This window comes from Anguilla anguilla, chromosome 16, assembly GCF_013347855.1.
Source record: "Anguilla anguilla isolate fAngAng1 chromosome 16, fAngAng1.pri, whole genome shotgun sequence".
NCBI classification, from domain to species: Eukaryota; Metazoa; Chordata; class Actinopteri; order Anguilliformes; family Anguillidae; genus Anguilla; species Anguilla anguilla.
Window position 1 is genome coordinate 19,143,648 of NC_049216.1, and position 17,108 is coordinate 19,160,755.

The 17,108-nt window shown below is 47.4% G+C and overlaps 1 protein-coding gene across 2 annotated transcripts in view; it reads left to right on the forward strand.

The window, feature by feature from the left end:
* The window catches only part of LOC118214826 (multiple epidermal growth factor-like domains protein 11), an 85,257-nt gene that overhangs the window by 48,510 nt on the left and 19,639 nt on the right, over positions 1-17,108 (forward strand). For both annotated transcript variants that reach the window (XM_035395080.1, XM_035395081.1), the window contains exons 6-12: positions 6,123-6,369; positions 6,769-6,889; positions 7,425-7,561; positions 8,977-9,189; positions 9,724-9,898; positions 14,015-14,135; positions 16,441-16,604. In XM_035395080.1, the coding sequence (XP_035250971.1) occupies positions 6,123-6,369; positions 6,769-6,889; positions 7,425-7,561; positions 8,977-9,189; positions 9,724-9,898; positions 14,015-14,135; positions 16,441-16,604 (1,178 nt within the window). The remainder of the gene's footprint in view (positions 1-6,122; positions 6,370-6,768; positions 6,890-7,424; positions 7,562-8,976; positions 9,190-9,723; positions 9,899-14,014; positions 14,136-16,440; positions 16,605-17,108) is intronic.

A 17,108-nucleotide genomic window follows, 5' to 3' on the forward strand; every position in this document is an offset into this window, starting at 1 on the left:
GAATCCTATCTGCTGGATAAGAATCTGCACTGTGGGGTGGGTGCATCTGATCCCCCCTTTGCCATGCTGCCCTTCATGCCAGAGAGAGAGAGAGAGAGAGAGAGAGAGCTGGGGCTTGTCCAGGGTCGAGGACCCTGATGACCGCTGCTCCCTGCTGCAGTCCACTCTTCTCCTTTTGCATTTTTACATTTATCAACTCACAAATCACCAGTACTATTTGGGAAAAACGTGCATCCCCCAAAAGGTATTTATATCAATGATGTTATTTTGTAGTGTGCTAATAAGTACACTGGTAATGAGTGTTAGGGAGTTGTGGTGAGAACTGTTGGTCCTTAATGGAGAGTGCAGCTTTTAGTGCAGCCAGTGCTGTCAGAGGCTTTTATCAGTCCGTTTTATAGAAGAGTCTCTTTTACAGTGTTGTAATAGGAAACTCCTTCTGCTTGCAGGGAGTACCTGGCAGCATAGCACAGTGATTAAAGAACTGTTTTTATAACATTGGCTTCAATTCCCAGGTGAGACACTACCGTTATGTCCTTTGGCAAAGCACTTGCACCTGAATTGATTCAATAAATCGTACATTGAAATGCACAAGCAAACACACAAATAAAATCCAAACTGTTTAAGTTGCTCTGTTAAGTGCCTAAAATTAAAGAAATGCCTGCCGGATAACTAAATAATGTTGGTTGAGGCAAAGTAAAAAGAACCTATCCAACAGTTTAATATTTGCTTGTGTTAAATTAACCTTTTATACGAGTGAGATCCTTGCATTTTTACTGTTTATATTAGTAGTCCATTCCTAGTGAGTATGGATCTGACATCAGGTTGAGGATTTTGTACACTTCTAGAAAAACACATTGCGAACAAATTCCCTTACTTAATCATTTACCATTTTTTGCTTACTCCTTTAATTGCTGAAGCTTTCCTTTTCACCCTGTGAAGTCTATTGATTGTTGAACATGAGGAGGTTTAATAAGATCCTGGGCACAAGCAGCTCGATACTGAATCAGGCAGCTTTTCCTGTCACATCCTGTGCTGGGGAGCTACTGTGGAACTCAGAGATGAACCAAGCTGCTTGTTGACAGAGGTACACTGTTAGGGACTAAACTAATTAGTGACCAAGAATAAACTATAGTCAGCCTGTATTACTTAATGACTGAGTCTGTGAAATGCAGAGTTATGTTGATATGTAATATAAAAGTTAGACTTATTAAGGTACTGCGGTGCTGAGTTTAATGAGGGACTAGAATGCTGCCTAATTGTTCTGAGTTTCTGTCCCTGTATAATGCCTGTGAACCTCATGAAATAGTCTTGTTAAGGACATTAAATACATAATAGAGATTGTGTGTGATGTCTTCCCCTAGAGGGATGATAGAGGATGAGGGGTTGATGGGAGGTAATTAAGTAAATGGGCTTATGTCACTGGACTCTTAATTAAAACCTGCTTAATTTATTGCAGTGATGCTTGAACTGGATCAGCTGGAGTGGGAGGTTTGCTTGTTTGTGGTTGTTTGGAACTGTTCTGGAACTGTTGTTCCAGCGATAATGTGACTATGATGTGTACAGGGGTGGGGTGTGTGTGTGTGTGTGGGGGTGTAAGTAGGTGGGAGTGAGTGGATGTGTTTGTGTGTGTGCGGATGTGTGTGTGTGTGGGTGTGAATAGGTTTGTATGGGTGGGTGCGGGTGGGTATATATGTTTGGGGGTATATGTGCATGTGCAATGGAGCTAGATGGAGTTGAATTCTTACCAGTTACTGACATGTATTTAGCTGTGAGGCCCAGACTTCCCCCTGCTGAAGTTCACTGTGGCAGAATTTAGCCTCAGCCAGACTGATTAGCTTGTCATTTATGACAATCCAACTGTAATAATCATCGTAGCACTGATTTTTATTTTTTTGGTCCCCCATGCACAATGAAATGTATAATTCAGTGGACATATGACTTGTACTAATCAGTGGAAGCGTTGCTCTTAGCTGAATAGTCCTCGCATGTGTGATAGAGGAGCGGCTCAGATGCAGTCGCTTCCACACCGGCGCCAGATTTTTATGGCTTTGGCCGCTACTTATGACACAAAGCTGAAATGCACGGAGCCACAAACTCATTCCGCTGGGCGCAAGACAGGAAGGGGAGGGGCAGATCAGAGGCCTGCCAACGGCGGGAAGATTGATGGCTCTCCGCCCGGCTGCTGACAGACCAGAGCTCACTCCTCATTGGGGGACGCTTCAAAGCCAGGCGGTGCGTTGATGACTCTTTTAGCCGCTGCACCAAGGTGTTTGCTGGCTGCTGAGCAACACCGAGCTCGGCTTTTCACGGAGATCACATCATGCAGATTACCCCCCCCCCCCGCCCCCTTCCCAAAACCCTCAGGAGCCTGCAAGTCCCCACAGCCTGAACATTGGATCCAGACTTTACGAGTCTGCATGTTGGCCTTTTACAGTACAGTGGCTCTTCTACTTTTTCTTCTTCTTTGTCATTGTCTTCATTGTCTTCATTGTCAGCTTCTTCTTCCTCTTTTTCTTCTTCTTCTTCCTCTTCCTCTTAATGCTGGAATTTGCCACGTCAGACTTCAGCAACAAACTACAAACAAGCTGTGTGTGTAAAATCATTTCTGTGGGGCCACGCTTGCTGCCGGTGGCCGCTGGGTGAACTCTGACCCTGTGTGAGGGGCAGAAAATGAGCTTTGTCAAAATGTGCTGAAACATCAAGCTGCAAGCCAAAGAGGCTTTAGGCTTCAAGTAAGTCTTGAATGTGTGGCATACAGGAACCAGAGAGAGAGAGAGATCGAGAGATAGAGAGAGCTGCAAATGAAGAGTTACCTGGATTTGAGTAAAGTTGTCCACTCCCCTCTTTTTGGGCTCATCTATCTTTTAAAGGCAGGACCGTGGAGGGTTGGTCAGGGGAAAGGAACAGGTGAAAGTGCAGGTTGATGAATGCTGATGGGTGACCTCTCCAGATCTGGGCTGAAAGCTCTGAAACTGAGTGTCTAATCCACTACCCAGGCCCCCCCAGTGGAAAACTCTATGCTTGATGTGCATGTCTGTTGGCCTGGTAGAGGCCCAATACTCAGAAATCTCCTCCCTACTACATCTGAGGCAGAGCACCGATCACATTTATTCAAGAACACACACACACACAAACACACACACACACAGACATGCACACGCACTCACACACAGAAACACGTACACACACGCGCGCGCACACACTCACGCACACACAGACACACATACACGCACACACGCTCACACACTGACACACACACACACACACACACACACACACACACAATCCATAGACCAGGTCTATGTGATCCTAGACCCCCCCCCCCACCCATCCATCCTCACTCACACTAGAACACTTTCTTCCAACCCTTAATCATATACCTGCTGTCTCCGTGGTGATGCAGATGCCCACTGGCTCACAGGAAACAGTTTGCACTTAACTGTCACTTCCAGTGATCAGAGCCTCCAGTTTCTGCTTCAGGCAGGGAAGCAGGGAGGAGTTGGTGGCGGGTATGCAGCCGTCCATACACTCGCATTAGAGAGGGCCCCACAACGTGGGGATCGATAGCTTATTATCTACAAACCTGGCAGGTGTGCCAAAATCAGGACACACGCTGACATTGTGTATTCATCCACCCACCTTTAAATATATGAGGAAAGGGAGGCCCGCAGGGACGTCTTTATCAGGAAAGGGACTTAGCTGCTGAGACAGGTTTACTTTGCACACGCTACAAGTCAGGTTAGTCTTGGTGAGGGGTGGGATTCGTATAATACCCTTCTGTTTTATTTGTGTTCGGATTGCAGTTGGATTGCGGTAGGTCACTAAACTTCCACCCTTCAGACTGTCTAATCAGCGGCTTGATTTTCACTTTGTACATCTGAATAATTAAAGGCAGTTTAATGAAGGCTGTGGTGGGATTGGAGAGACGTTCTTTCAGGGAAATCTCACTGCACAGACTCTACGCACGGGATGCAGAGTATTGATGAACCATTCAGGGATGCCTTGCCCCTGAATACGCACAAGACAATGAAGTTCTATGAGTTCAAAAATCCTTTATAGTGTTGATTTATGGGTACATTCAGGCCTTGCTTTAGGTATTAAAATTGTAACTGCTGGGGTTTTCTTTGACTGAATTCTGAAAGAAGGTGTGAAATTTCTTTTGGCAAACTGACAAAATTATTTCAGGTTATAATAATTTGTCCAATTACTTTTGTGATTCCTACATCTGATCTTACAAGGATCCCCTAATATGGATGTAAATACCCTCAAATTATAGCTGATAGTCTGCACTTTTGTTTAATTTAAAGTCCAGTGTGTTGGAGTACAGAACCAAAACAACAAAAATTGTCACTGTCGTAATACTTCTGCATTTGACTTGATTTAATAATCTAATTTAATAATTTAATAATCATATTTGTCAATAGTAGTATATAACACGGTATGCTTATATGCTATACTGCACTGCTGTCCTCAGTCATTTCATTCTTTTGCGTTTTGTGTCATTGATCTGGTTACAACATGAGGTGAAGATAAAGGTATTTTAATATTATGTCCGTTTAGAGTAGTACCATATTCAATGCCAAAGAAAGTCTGAATTTCACAATTTCACCGTTCCACTTTGTGTAATTGACTGATTTTAGGATAAAAGTGTGAGAACACAACACAGGCAGTTGGCGGTGGAAGCATGGAAATCATTTACATGCATGACAGAGTGGATGTGGCAGAGACTGTCTGCCAGGCTAAGAGTGTGTGCTGGTGAACAGCACTGAGAGCGTGTGAGGAACAGCACTGAGAGCGTGTGAGGAACAGCACTGAGAGTGTGTGCTGGTGAACAGCACTGAGAGCGTGTGAGGAACAGCACTGAGAGTGTGTGCTGGTGAACAGCACTGACAGCGTGTGAGGAACAGCACTGAGAGTGTGTGCTGGTGAACAGCACTGAGAGTGTGTGAGGAACAGCACTGAGAGCGTGTGAGGAACAGCACTGAGAGCGTGTGCTGGTGAACAGCACTGACAGCGTGTGAGGAACAGCACTGAGAGCGTGTGCTGGTGAACAGCACTGAGAGCGTGTGAGGAACAGCACTGAGAGCGTGTGAGGAACAGCACTGAGAGTGTGTGCTGGTGAACAGCACTGAGAGCGTGTGAGGAACAGCACTGAGAGTGTGTGCTGGTGAACAGCACTGACAGCGTGTGAGGAACAGCACTGAGAGTGTGTGCTGGTGAACAGCACTGAGAGCGTGTGAGGAACAGCACTGAGAGTGTGTGCTGGTGAACAGCACTGACAGCGTGTGAGGAACAGCACTGAGAGTGTGTGCTGGTGAACAGCACTGAGAGTGTGTGAGGAACAGCACTGAGAGCGTGTGAGGAACAGCACTGAGAGCGTGTGCTGGTGAACAGCACTGAGAACGTGTGAGGAACAGCACTGAGAGCGTGTGCTGGTGAACAGCACTGAGAACGTGTGAGGAACAGCACTGAGAGCGTGTGAGGAACAGCACTGAGAGCGTGTGCTGGTGAACAGCACTGAGAGCGTGTGCTGGTGAACAGCACTGAGAGTGTGTGCTGGTGAACAGCACTGAGAGCGTGTGAGGAACAGCACTGAGAGCGTGTGAGGAACAGCACTGAGAGCGTGTGAGGAACAGCACTGAGAGCGTGTGAGGAACAGCACTGAGAGCGTGTGAGGAACAGCACTGAGAGCGTGTGCTGGTGAACAGCACTGAGAGCGTGTGAGGAACAGCACTAAGAGCGTGTGAGGAACAGCACTAAGAGCGTGTGAGGAACAGCACTGAGAGCGTGTGCTGGTGAACAGCACTGAGAGCGTGTGCTGGTGAACAGCACTGAGACCGTGTGAGGAACAGCACTGAGAGCGTGTGAGGAGCAGCACTGAGAGCGTGTGAGGAACAGCACTAAGAGCGTGTGAGGAGCAGCACTGAGAGCGTGTGAGGAACAGCACTGAGAGCGTGTGCTGGTGAACAGCACTGACAGCGTGTGAGGAGCAGCACTGAGAGCATGTGAGGAGCAGCACTGAGAGCGTGTGAGGAACAGCTCTGAGAGCGTGTGAGGAACAGCACTGAGAGCGTGTGAGGAACAGCTCTGAGAGCGTGTGCTGGTGTGTGTCTCGCCCGCAGGTTGTGAGAGTGACTACTGGGGGCCGCACTGCAGCAACCGCTGCCAGTGCCAGAATGGGGCGCGCTGCAACCCCATCACGGGCGCCTGCGTCTGCACCGACGGGTACCAGGGCTGGCGCTGCGAGGAGACCTGCGAGCCGGGCTACTACGGCAAGGCCTGCCAGCTGCCCTGCCAGTGCCTGAACGGCGCCACCTGCCACCACGAGACCGGCGAGTGCCTGTGCGCGCCCGGATACACCGGAGCCTTGTGAGTCCGCCGCCCCCGGCACCGCGTGGCGCCGGGCCCTGTCCTCTACACGGTCATGTGATCATCTGTGCTGTGGGAATGACTTTGGCCCTGTATGACATCACGAGGAGCTGTGTCTGGCTGTGGTGTACGACTCACAGCCCGGTCCAGGTTCTCTCATTAGTGTGGCGCTGTAGCCTGTGCTTGTGATGCACCAAATATTACTACTAAATATTTGAAATGGTTACAGTTAAAGCGCAATCAGCTGGTTAAACAAAAAGCAGGTTTAAAAAAGCAATGTGCATCATTATAGGGAGGGCATTACATGTGGCAAAGAGTTTAATCTCATGAACCCCTGGAATGATTTGCTCAGTTAGCGCATGGCATAGCTGTTCTCTCTGTTCGCCTGTTTCCTTCCAGCTGTGGAGAACGCTGTCCCTCGGGCAGCCACGGCCGCCAGTGTGAGCTGCGCTGTCCCTGCCAAAACGGTGGGGTGTGTCACCACGTCACCGGGGAGTGCTCTTGCCCTGCAGGTTGGACGGTAAGAGGCTCCCGCACTGTCCCCTTGGGGGGGGAGCAAGACAGCTCCATTGGCTGTCATGCACCACTTGTAGAGCTTACACTCAAAGCCTAGGCTTTCAGGTGCTACCCATGTCAGCATTTTACACACTGTCTGAAAGGTTTTGTGTGTTTTGCTTCCATTTCCCGCATCTGTACCGGGAACCTTTGGCGATTCATTTGCAAGTTAATTTCCCTTTCAGACCCTGCATGTGGGCAACCGTTAACACTTCAGAGTTATATTTGCATGGAGATGCATATCCAGAAGTGAAACGGTTTGAGTGCTATCGGCTGTGAATAGCACAGCCAGTACCATGGCCAATATTATTCGCCTGTACCAGATACTCTTCAACTTCAATTTAGCCTCCTTCATTTGTTCATGGCTATTTAGAAGAGTGATAATAATAGTCCGTTGGCTGTGATTGTGTGATTGATCCAATCGGGCTGATGGCTTGTGCATGCTGCTCTGGCCCTCTTTGCTGTGCTGAATCTCCTGTTGTACTCCCGCTCGCCCTCAGGGCTCCGTCTGCGCCCAGCCGTGCCCGTTTGGCAAGTTTGGCATCAACTGCAGCCAGGAGTGCCCGTGCCGCAACAGTGGGCTTTGCGACCACATCAGTGGGCAGTGCCAGTGTGCGCCAGGCTACAGCGGGGAGAGGTATGAATATTAGCATCGCTGCACTTGAAGGGGTTGTCACAGCTGGGATTCGAGTGGCCCTGTCCATTCTGCAATATATAATGCTGTGTAATCTGTGCAAACCATTACATTGCACATAATAGAATCTGTAATACCCATGTTAGCCGCAATTCTGCCATACATTCTCGAATCTGTGTCGCTGTACATTCTGGAATCCGTGAGGCTTTACATTCTAGAATACGTGGCAACGTGCATTCTAGAATCAGGGCTGCTGTATACTCTATAATCTGAAATGCTGAGTATTCTTAGAAATGTGAGCCGTTCTCAAGAGACATGTCATGTGGTAATGCTGTGTACTTCAAGTTTTCAGCTTCATCTTAAATGTGCAAGGGGATGAGAACTCAGGAATATATTATCAGTTAAGACAGTTATTTTTTGGCAGTTCACCTCATAAGATGGGCATCTCTTATTTAGCACCTTTTTTCTTAAACTTTCCGAGAGTAAGTTTTCTCATTAGTTTAAACTCAGGTGCTAAATTTGGCCTTATTGTTTTATTAAGAGCATGGGGGCATTAACCCACTTTCCTGGATTTTCATTTGCTTATATTTCTCTCCTACCAGCCAGGCTATTGATCTCACTCTATGGCCCATACGGGTTTATTTGTTTTTCTGCATTAATTAATGGTGATAGAATTTTATTAGGAGTCAGTTGAAATCCCCAGATCTCTTCATTTCCTTGTTTCTGACAGTGGAGCCTGGGGTTTATTACCTCTGCTAAACCAATTGTCTACAGAATGGAAATGCTTCCTGAACAAAACTCTCTTTTAGTTTAATATTTTACAGAATTGCCCTCATTCATTTTAGCAGTGACAAGTGAATTAACCTGCCAGGAATAATCAGAGATTGGGTTAGCCTCCTCCTTCCCCAACCTCCCACCTTCCATCCCCCTGTGTTATAATGCCAGTCTCCTCTGATAAGGCCAAAGCCAATGTAATTTAAACATGAAACATAACCAGTCCATTTTATAATTTAATTGAGCTATTTATCTGCTTCCTAATGGCTTTGTTGGACATTTTAGATTGATGCTCTGCCAGAATTGTATATTTAACTTCTTGTAGAAGTCCCTCCATTGGTCTATTTGCTATTCAGCACAGAATACCATCCCTGCTCTAATTATATTCATTACAATTAATGACTGTAGCCTCACCCTGGACAACTCCAATGATGGAGCAAAGTAGGAATGACCGCAGATAACAGATGGCTTGCCTCTGGTCCTGCCCCCTGACCTTCTTGGTTCTTGTATGTACTGTCCCTTTATTCTGAAGCCCCGACATGCCCAGGGGAGCAGAACTTTTCTGGGGCGTTGCATTCTGGGAATTGTATGTCTGACATATTCTTAAGGGATCTGCTGTGGACACATGCTACCTCTCCCTCCAGGTGCCAAGAGGAGTGCCCAGTTGGCACCTACGGCCCTCAATGCGCTCAGAAGTGCAACTGCCAGAATGGCGCCAAGTGCTACCACATCAACGGGGCGTGCTTGTGTGATGAGGGCTTCAAAGGGGACAACTGCCAGGAGAGATTCTGCCCCCCGGGGCTCTACGGCCTCATCTGTGACAAGTACTGCCCCTGCAATGCTAGCAACACCCTCAGGTGAGCAGGCTCAACATGGCTGTCTCTCAGCATAACCCCCCAAATTCCAGCATTCAAAAATAAATTATTCTGAATGAATTTTTGCTTCTGTTCAATCATCAGGACGCAAGCACACATTTAGCAGCTCAGGTTAACAGCCATATTTGACAGTATGCCCTTGTTCATTTGATTGTTTGTTTGTTTGTTCGTTCATTCATTCATTCATTTGTTCATTCGTTCATTTATTCATTCATTCATCCATCCATTCATTCATTCATTCATTCATTACCACCAAGCATGTTGTACTCCAGTCTATGTTAATGTGCTAGAGACTGATGGTGGAGATTTGGAACGCTGGACACTGAGGCAGTGAAACTCATTAAGGTGTGTGGGGGGGAAGAGGATGTGACATCCATTTGAGCCAAGCGTGCGGACATAGGCAGGAATGAATCACTGTCTGCTGGGGGGACAGTGCTTTTGTCTCCCCGGCCAATCGGGAGCATCAGCGCTATCGCTGTGCGCCACCCTTACGCCCGCCTTCCCCCCTGTTTCCAGCTGCCACCCTCTGTCTGGAGAGTGCACATGTATGGTGGGCTGGGCGGGATTGTACTGCAATGAGACGTGCCCGGCTGGTTACCACGGAGAGGGCTGCAGCCAGCCGTGCGACTGTGCCAACGGGGCCGACTGCGACGGCATCACCGGAGCCTGCATCTGCGCCCCTGGGTTTATGGTGAGTCTTGCTGTGTTCACAGGGGTAGAACCAGACCACCTGTGCCATCGCAAACATCAGGGTACCTATACAGTGAGCCCATGGGTGCTCCACCTTGTGGTGTCAGCAGTCACTGCGGTTCTCTTAATGTTCTCAGTGCTTCGGCTGTAGTCATTTTCAGGGCAACTGGCCACTCGGCTCCACTAATCATTGAGCTTACTGGACTACAGAAGTGCAGTTCAAGTAGGCCTGGCTCTTCTCATTTTTGCAATGCTTATTAGTGTTTAAATTTGAATTAACATTTGACGTTCCTAATGCCTTTCTTAATTAAATCTGTGCTGTCTGGTGAGAAATCATCCAATCAGTCTCAATAAAATCACATATTTATTGACAGTTGTTTTTAATGAATTAATTGGCACGTTTTGTAGCACACGTTTTGACTGCTATGCATGGTGTCAAAGCCAATTAACAATTTCAAATTTATATGTGTATTCATGTCAATTAGGTTATTGAATGATAAACAGATAATAATGTGGAATAAAATGGACTCATCATTTATTTCACTTCATATTTAATTTCACAGGGGTTCTAACTATTAGCTGAAAAAATAATCATCATTGTAGTAAGCCTAAATCAATAAACATTTTTATGAGCTCGATACTGGGTCTAGATTTGCATCTTGTGGTATTTATTCATAAAGGTTATGTGCTTGCTTTGCCAGTTATACGGAGCAAATGCAAATATTAGTGAATTTAGAGCCTCACGCGTTGGAACTGATGTGGGAGCCTTCAGCGGCAAAGCGAACAGTAAAAGAAGAGGACAAGGTGAAGTGCTCTATTACAGCAGACGTAATGGATGCCTCCTATTCTAGTGCAGCTCCCCCACTTAATAGGAAAACCTTGCCAAGTGAAGGAAGGAGAAGTAGATGCATGGACCTGGAAATTGATTCTTTTTCTTGATGAGACTCGTGCAGCCATTAATAATAAGCTGTGTGGTTATGAGGCACGGTTTAAACATCAATCCTGCGGATCAACCTTCTGCCAGTCACTTCACATCAGCGCCGAGCAAATGAGATGAAACAGGCCCACTCTCCGGAGAAAAACAGGGAGCGAGAGAGAGGGAAAGCAGAAAAAACCCAGAGAGAAAGGGAATCTGGTAAGAGAGAGAGAGAGTGGGGAAGACGGGGGCTGGTAATAGAAGGAAATAATGAGGGAGAGAACAAGATGGAGAGAGAAATGAAGGGAGATGAAAGGGGGAGAGCGGGAGAGATTGAGAGCAGGGGAGTGCGGAGAAGAAGTCTTTGGGCCGTATCTGCCTGTGCCCGGCACATTGCCCGCGCCACCTCAGAGGCTGCCAGCGTTGCGTGGCAGGCTGCCGTGGAGATTTGAAACCACCAGCCGATGGGCATGTCCTCGGCCGGGGACCGCATTCCTAATGTCCTCCACCTGTTCGCCGTAGCGGGACCAGCCCGAGGGGTGAGGCGCACGCGGCGGCGTGTGCCAGAGTCATTAAACGCGCCCAGCGGGGCGGGGACCCCAGGCAGGGGGGACCCCAGGAGCTGAAACTGGGACCCTTGGAGGAGATATTAAACAGGTAGACAGAGGGTGAAGTGTGTGAGTGCAGCTCCCACATGGCCCCCTGAAGGGCGCTTTGTTCAGCCTGAAGCGGGGGAGGTCTAGCTGTGTTAACAGAGGCTAATGCACCGCCCTGGCGAGCAGATGGAGCACGGGCGCACCTGCGTAAGGCAGCACAGTGCAGCGCAGGCACACCGCACAGGTGCCCGCTCGCCAGGCCGCGCAGATGGCTGCCGGTAATGCGGGTCATTAAGAGGTGAAACGGGACTGGGATCAGAGCTGCTGTCGGCGCACGCCGGTAAGGGAGTGATTTAGCATTGCGACGCGGCGAGGGTCCGTGTGACGCACCATACTGAGAGGGAAGCTGCGGCATCGCGTGAGAGATTCGTCCTCGGGAGGCCGGTCGGTCGGCCTGCTGGGATCTCCTCTGTGTCCGAGCGCCTCGTTCCCCGTGTCAGTGGTCCAGGCCTGTCCTCAGTGTGCCCGCTTGAAAATCCTTGGAGTTGTTGGAAAAAAAAAAAGAAAAACTTGCTTTTGGAAATAAAATCTTGTGGAGTGTCTGGAGTGGTCAAAACTGTGATTCCACCCTGAAGAGGGTGGAGTCACAGCGTCTGTAGTGATTATAATTGTGTTTCAGGAAGACGGTATTTGAGGCCGTGACTTTGACATTCATTGCTAGCGAAAAGCTGGCTTTTGATGAATTTTCTTGTATTTTTTTCCTTCAAGTGGATTTCATCCTACAGATGAAAGGGACACACGTTTTCCATGGACCTAATGCAGTAACGAGCGTCTTTCCCTTTAGCACTCTTACTTTGTTTTATTAATTTTAAATTGAAGTTTGACAGTGAAATGCAATTAAATTTACTGGTTGGGTCTACGACCGGTGTTTAATTAGTGATGCTGTTTTTGTATCTGTAGGCAGGAGGAGAGATCAATGTTATGTCAGAGGCAGGAAAAAAAGGCATTCCTGGAGTTCCTGTCCAATTAAGTTGAAGTGCTAATGATCGTGAATTTGAACATGAAGGAAGAGGATGGATACTTAGCCCCACCCCTCTCACAAGGACCCTAATGGTTCTGAGGGGGTCTGTGAATGGGGCTATATTGATCTATATCTCAGTAACCACTCAGATCACTGGCCCTATGTTGATGGGATGTTTCTGCCTCCACTCTTTAGTCTTGATAAGGCCCCCAGGACAGTTTTATCGAAACCAAAATAATCTGGTGAATGCAGCTGGCTCTTAAATCTATATTTTATTTTTGGTTGCAGGAGCTCAGCTTGCTCACGTACTGCTCGCCCGGCTGAAGTTCACATTGGCTCACATCCCACACACCGCTGCTGACTAAAGGTGTTTTTTTCCCCTCACATCCTTCGTCAGACAGAATAGCTGTCGCTGGCGTTGTTAGCAAGGAAACAAGCGGGAACCTCGGCCGGGATGGTGAAACTTCCACTGGGTAGACGGAGCTTTCTGTGTGAGCGGGAGGCAGAGAGTGACTCGGAAGATGAGAGACCCGTGCCCCCTGGCGCTCGATGCTAACGTGCTAACCCACCTCTTTCAAAGGCCCGCTTCAGGGTGCTAATGAAACTGCTCGGCGCTCATCAGTCTCCAAAGAGACACCCCTCAGGCCTCTTCTGGCCAGCTAATTGGGAATTTAAATCATTTAGTCGACTGTCGCTCGTGACCTCGGTTGGGTGGCAGAGCCGCCGGTGAACCTGAGAGCGGGGACCTGGAAAGCAGCGCTGGGGGAGGGAGGGAGGGTGTCAGAGGCCTTGTGGTGCCCCGTGCTAAAACGGAGAGAAATGCTAATGCGGGCGAGCCGGGCAGAGGAGCGCTATGTTTCTTTTATGGGACAGTTCATTCTAACGTACCAGTGAGGGACTTGGAGAGGCCCGCACTCTTCCTCATTATCCAAAACCGCAGAGGGGGGAGAAGAGAGGCTCAGAGAAGGCTCGGCTCCCTCGCTGTGGGTACGGGGGACCTCTTACTCATACACGCTCTGTCCTCGGGAGTGTGCATACGCACTTTATGCACCTCAAGCCTGTTTGAGGAGCACAGGTGTGTGATGGGTGGAGGTGTTTGAAATTGCGGCTGTGGGGTTTGACCGGGCTGTGCCTAATTTGCTGAAGAAAATGAAAACATCTGACAGGTTTAAAAATCCCCCCCTGCTCTTTTATATGCACCAGGCTGGTACTCTCCTTTATGCTTCTGCTCATTATCAGATTAATTAATCAAGCGCACAATTAATATTTTGCGTACTGCCCTCGGCAATTCAATTCCCAAGGAATTTTCTCTGTTAGTGATGATAGAGTGCAGCAAATAATGTTCAAACCTTACTGCTGTACAAATCTATCCAACACTTCCTGTGGTGACTCAGAGAACACAGAGTGCAACTGCAAAGGTGTGCACTGTGAAAGTTCCCATGGAAACAAGAGGAACTAAAGCGTAGTTTAGGTAAAATATGCCCTTGTGTAAGGTCTCATTGGCCCTGCTGGTGAGTGTGCCTCTCGCTCTCTCCCCCCCTCTATCTTTCTCCCTATCGTGTTCTCTTTCTCTGTCTCTTACAGGGAGATGACTGTTCTGTAACTTGCCCCCCTGGACTGCATGGAATAAACTGCTCATCCCCCTGCTCCTGTCGAAATGAGGCTTTGTGCTCCCCCATCGACGGCTCTTGCGTCTGCAGAGAAGGTACCTTCAAGCCCCCCGCTTCAGAGTGCTCTGCCTCATACTCTTTTCCACACTGGCAGGTTGCATCAGGGTTCAGTTAGGAAAATGCAAAAATCTGGCCTTAGTGGGAAATCTTGATGCAGTTAGCATAAGACTCAAACTGCAAACTTCAAACTGCATTCACTGCTTTGAGTTTTTGCTGTACAACTGCAGTATTCCTTAATAGGGGGTGGGAAAAAAATGGTAGCAAAATGGTTTAGGGATGGTTTGAAAATTGGTCCAGAGTTTGTTGTAATTATCGAAAATAAAACTATTTGTTTATTTCATTCACAGTGTTAGCAGTCATATTGTATCTATTGCAACAAAAGCACCATTGCCGCTATTTCACCTGAAATGCTATACATTTTATTATTTAAGTTGTAGGAAACAAGTCAGCTTTTTTTTTTTTTTTTTTTCATTTATTAGTAGTCACTGTCAGGTTTTTTAGTTGTGGAAAACACCTACCCTTCTTCCATTCTGGGTCCAGGTCGCAGATATCTCACATGCACAATTCTATGAAGTGGGGAGATGTAGCTCAGTTTCTCCTTGGACCATGGAGTAGCTTGCAGGCTTGCAGAACAAGCCTTTTAAGAATGGTTATAGTGGGTTTCACCTGTCAGTCTGCATCTAAAGTGGCAGATGTATGTAAAGAACACCAGGATGTCCTGCTCAGAGGCACAGATCCAGGCTAATTCAGATCTCCAGGAACCACCCTGAACCACAATGGACCTAATTTACTGTATAAAGCGCAGTATTGGACCAAGCCTGCAATTCCCATCAGACACGAGAGACTAACAATAACGCTATTACATCTCTTCATTACTATTCACTCATAACACTGATTCTTCAACCGAACAATCAATCAACTTGGCAGTGAGAGGGAATGTTAAATTGCATGGTCTGCCCTGTTCTGTGGATGAAGCAGAAGGGATGATCCTTTTCTTTTTTTTACTTATGATTTCTTTCTTCTAGCATAACATCTTGGTGTCGGCAGCTTAAAATATTTATTGTCAGTGGAATGTGTTTCCAGAGCGGACTTGTAATTAAGGGCAGGATCTGTTCACGATTGGTTCTCACTAGGTCTGTTCATTCAGCAAGCCACATCTCACACACTTGAGCCTCCTCAGGTACTCTTGACCAACCGAAATATAACACGTGCACACACGCACACACACACACACACACACACACGCACTGTGTTGCATATCACGGCCTATGCTTTCTGTAAATAAATCAAATACAGTATTATAGACATCAAAATTTCCCAAACGAAAACCAGAATAAAGGCCATATGGCCTGAGAGCTAGAGAACCATATACCGTGTCATATATTACTGATTGGGGCATTAGAAAGTGTGTTTGGGGTGGGATGGGGGTCTGTTTGGGATCATGTGGAAGTCTATGTGTATATCCCGGGACAGTTTCAGCACATCTGGTAGTGCCAGCTGGTCCCAGTCTTTTCCCCCCTCCCTTTGCTGCTTAGCGCAATGGGCGTGTCTGCATCACAGTGTTCTGAACAGGCCCGGCCAAGGGGACCTCCAGCTGTGGGTCCCTCATCGCCTCCCATTAAAGCCTCTCCCCTTAATCAAACCCTCATTCATAATCAGCGATGGTCTGGAAGCCCCGTGCTAATGCAGCTTACAGTACACTGCCATTAAAACTCAAAAAATGTTGGCCTGAAGGCCAAAGGTTTTTCTTTTAATCCATTTACTCATGGTTTATATAAATCCTGTTTTTATTTGACTAATTTTCCCAGGTGCTGGAGCATGTTAAAGAGGTGGAGCTTCACAGTGGTGTCACTGACACTAGAGTCTGCCGTGACTCTGACCTCAGAGTTTAGTGCTTGGTTCCCAGGTTCTAAAGACATATTCTAAGCAAATAAACAACTTGCAGTTCTGGATTTGTTTTGTTTTTTTAAGCATTTTAAAAATTATATCTGATTCAGAAAATGTAGTCTGGTCTACACTTTGTAACAACGTGGTTGTTAAAATAAGCTGTAACAAAGAAATCTTCTAACAACTGAATTGCTTAGTTTGCTTCCCTCTCCCATTGGAATGGCTAATTGTGCTGTAGGTCCATTCTCATCACTTCGACTCCCAAATAGATGAATGACTCATTGGCTGAATGACTGTTCGATTGGTTTGTTGATTGGTTAGTTGATTTGTTTCAGTGCCTGATTGGCTGGTTGATTGGTTGACTAATTGACTGATTGACCGATTGACTGATTGATTGATTTGCATGACTGATTTGACTGGTTGGTTGATTGCATTGGGGTCTGTGTGTCCCAGGCTGGCAGGGTGTGGACTGCTCCATTCTCTGCTCCAGTGGGACCTGGGGCCTGGGGTGCAACCAGTCCTGCCTATGTGCCAACGGGGCAGCTTGTGACCCTGTGGACGGCTCCTGCACCTGCTCCCCGGGCTGGAGGGGGGAGCACTGTGACACACCCTGTCCCGTGAGTCCCGCCCCCCACCAGACTTCTCACCCATAGCCTCACTTCAGCTCAGGACCCAATGTTTTGTTCCTCATTTTTCTGTGTTCCTCAGTTTGGATTGCCAGGTCATGGCTACAGGCTTGCCGCACTGCTGCTGTGTACTCTGTCAGTTCAGGAGGACAAAGAGCAGTACACAATTAGAATTGCACAGTTTTTCCATCCAAGGCACTGCGCAATTTGTAAAACCACTGTAGACAGACCACAAGTGACTAAATAACCAAAGGAGTTGCCATTACGTGATGGTCAAGGAAAAAATAAACCCTCAGACCCTGAATAACTCAGTTTTTCAGAGTCATTCAGTCATTTTCATGACTTATAGAGACCTTGTGTTGAGTTGTGTTGTGTTACTGACTGAACTGAGTTATATTACTGACCCAGTTGTGCTGTGTTACTGACTCACTGCTGTGTTAGTGACCCAGTTGTGCTGTGTTAGTGACTCAGCTGTGCTGTGTTAGTGACCCAGCT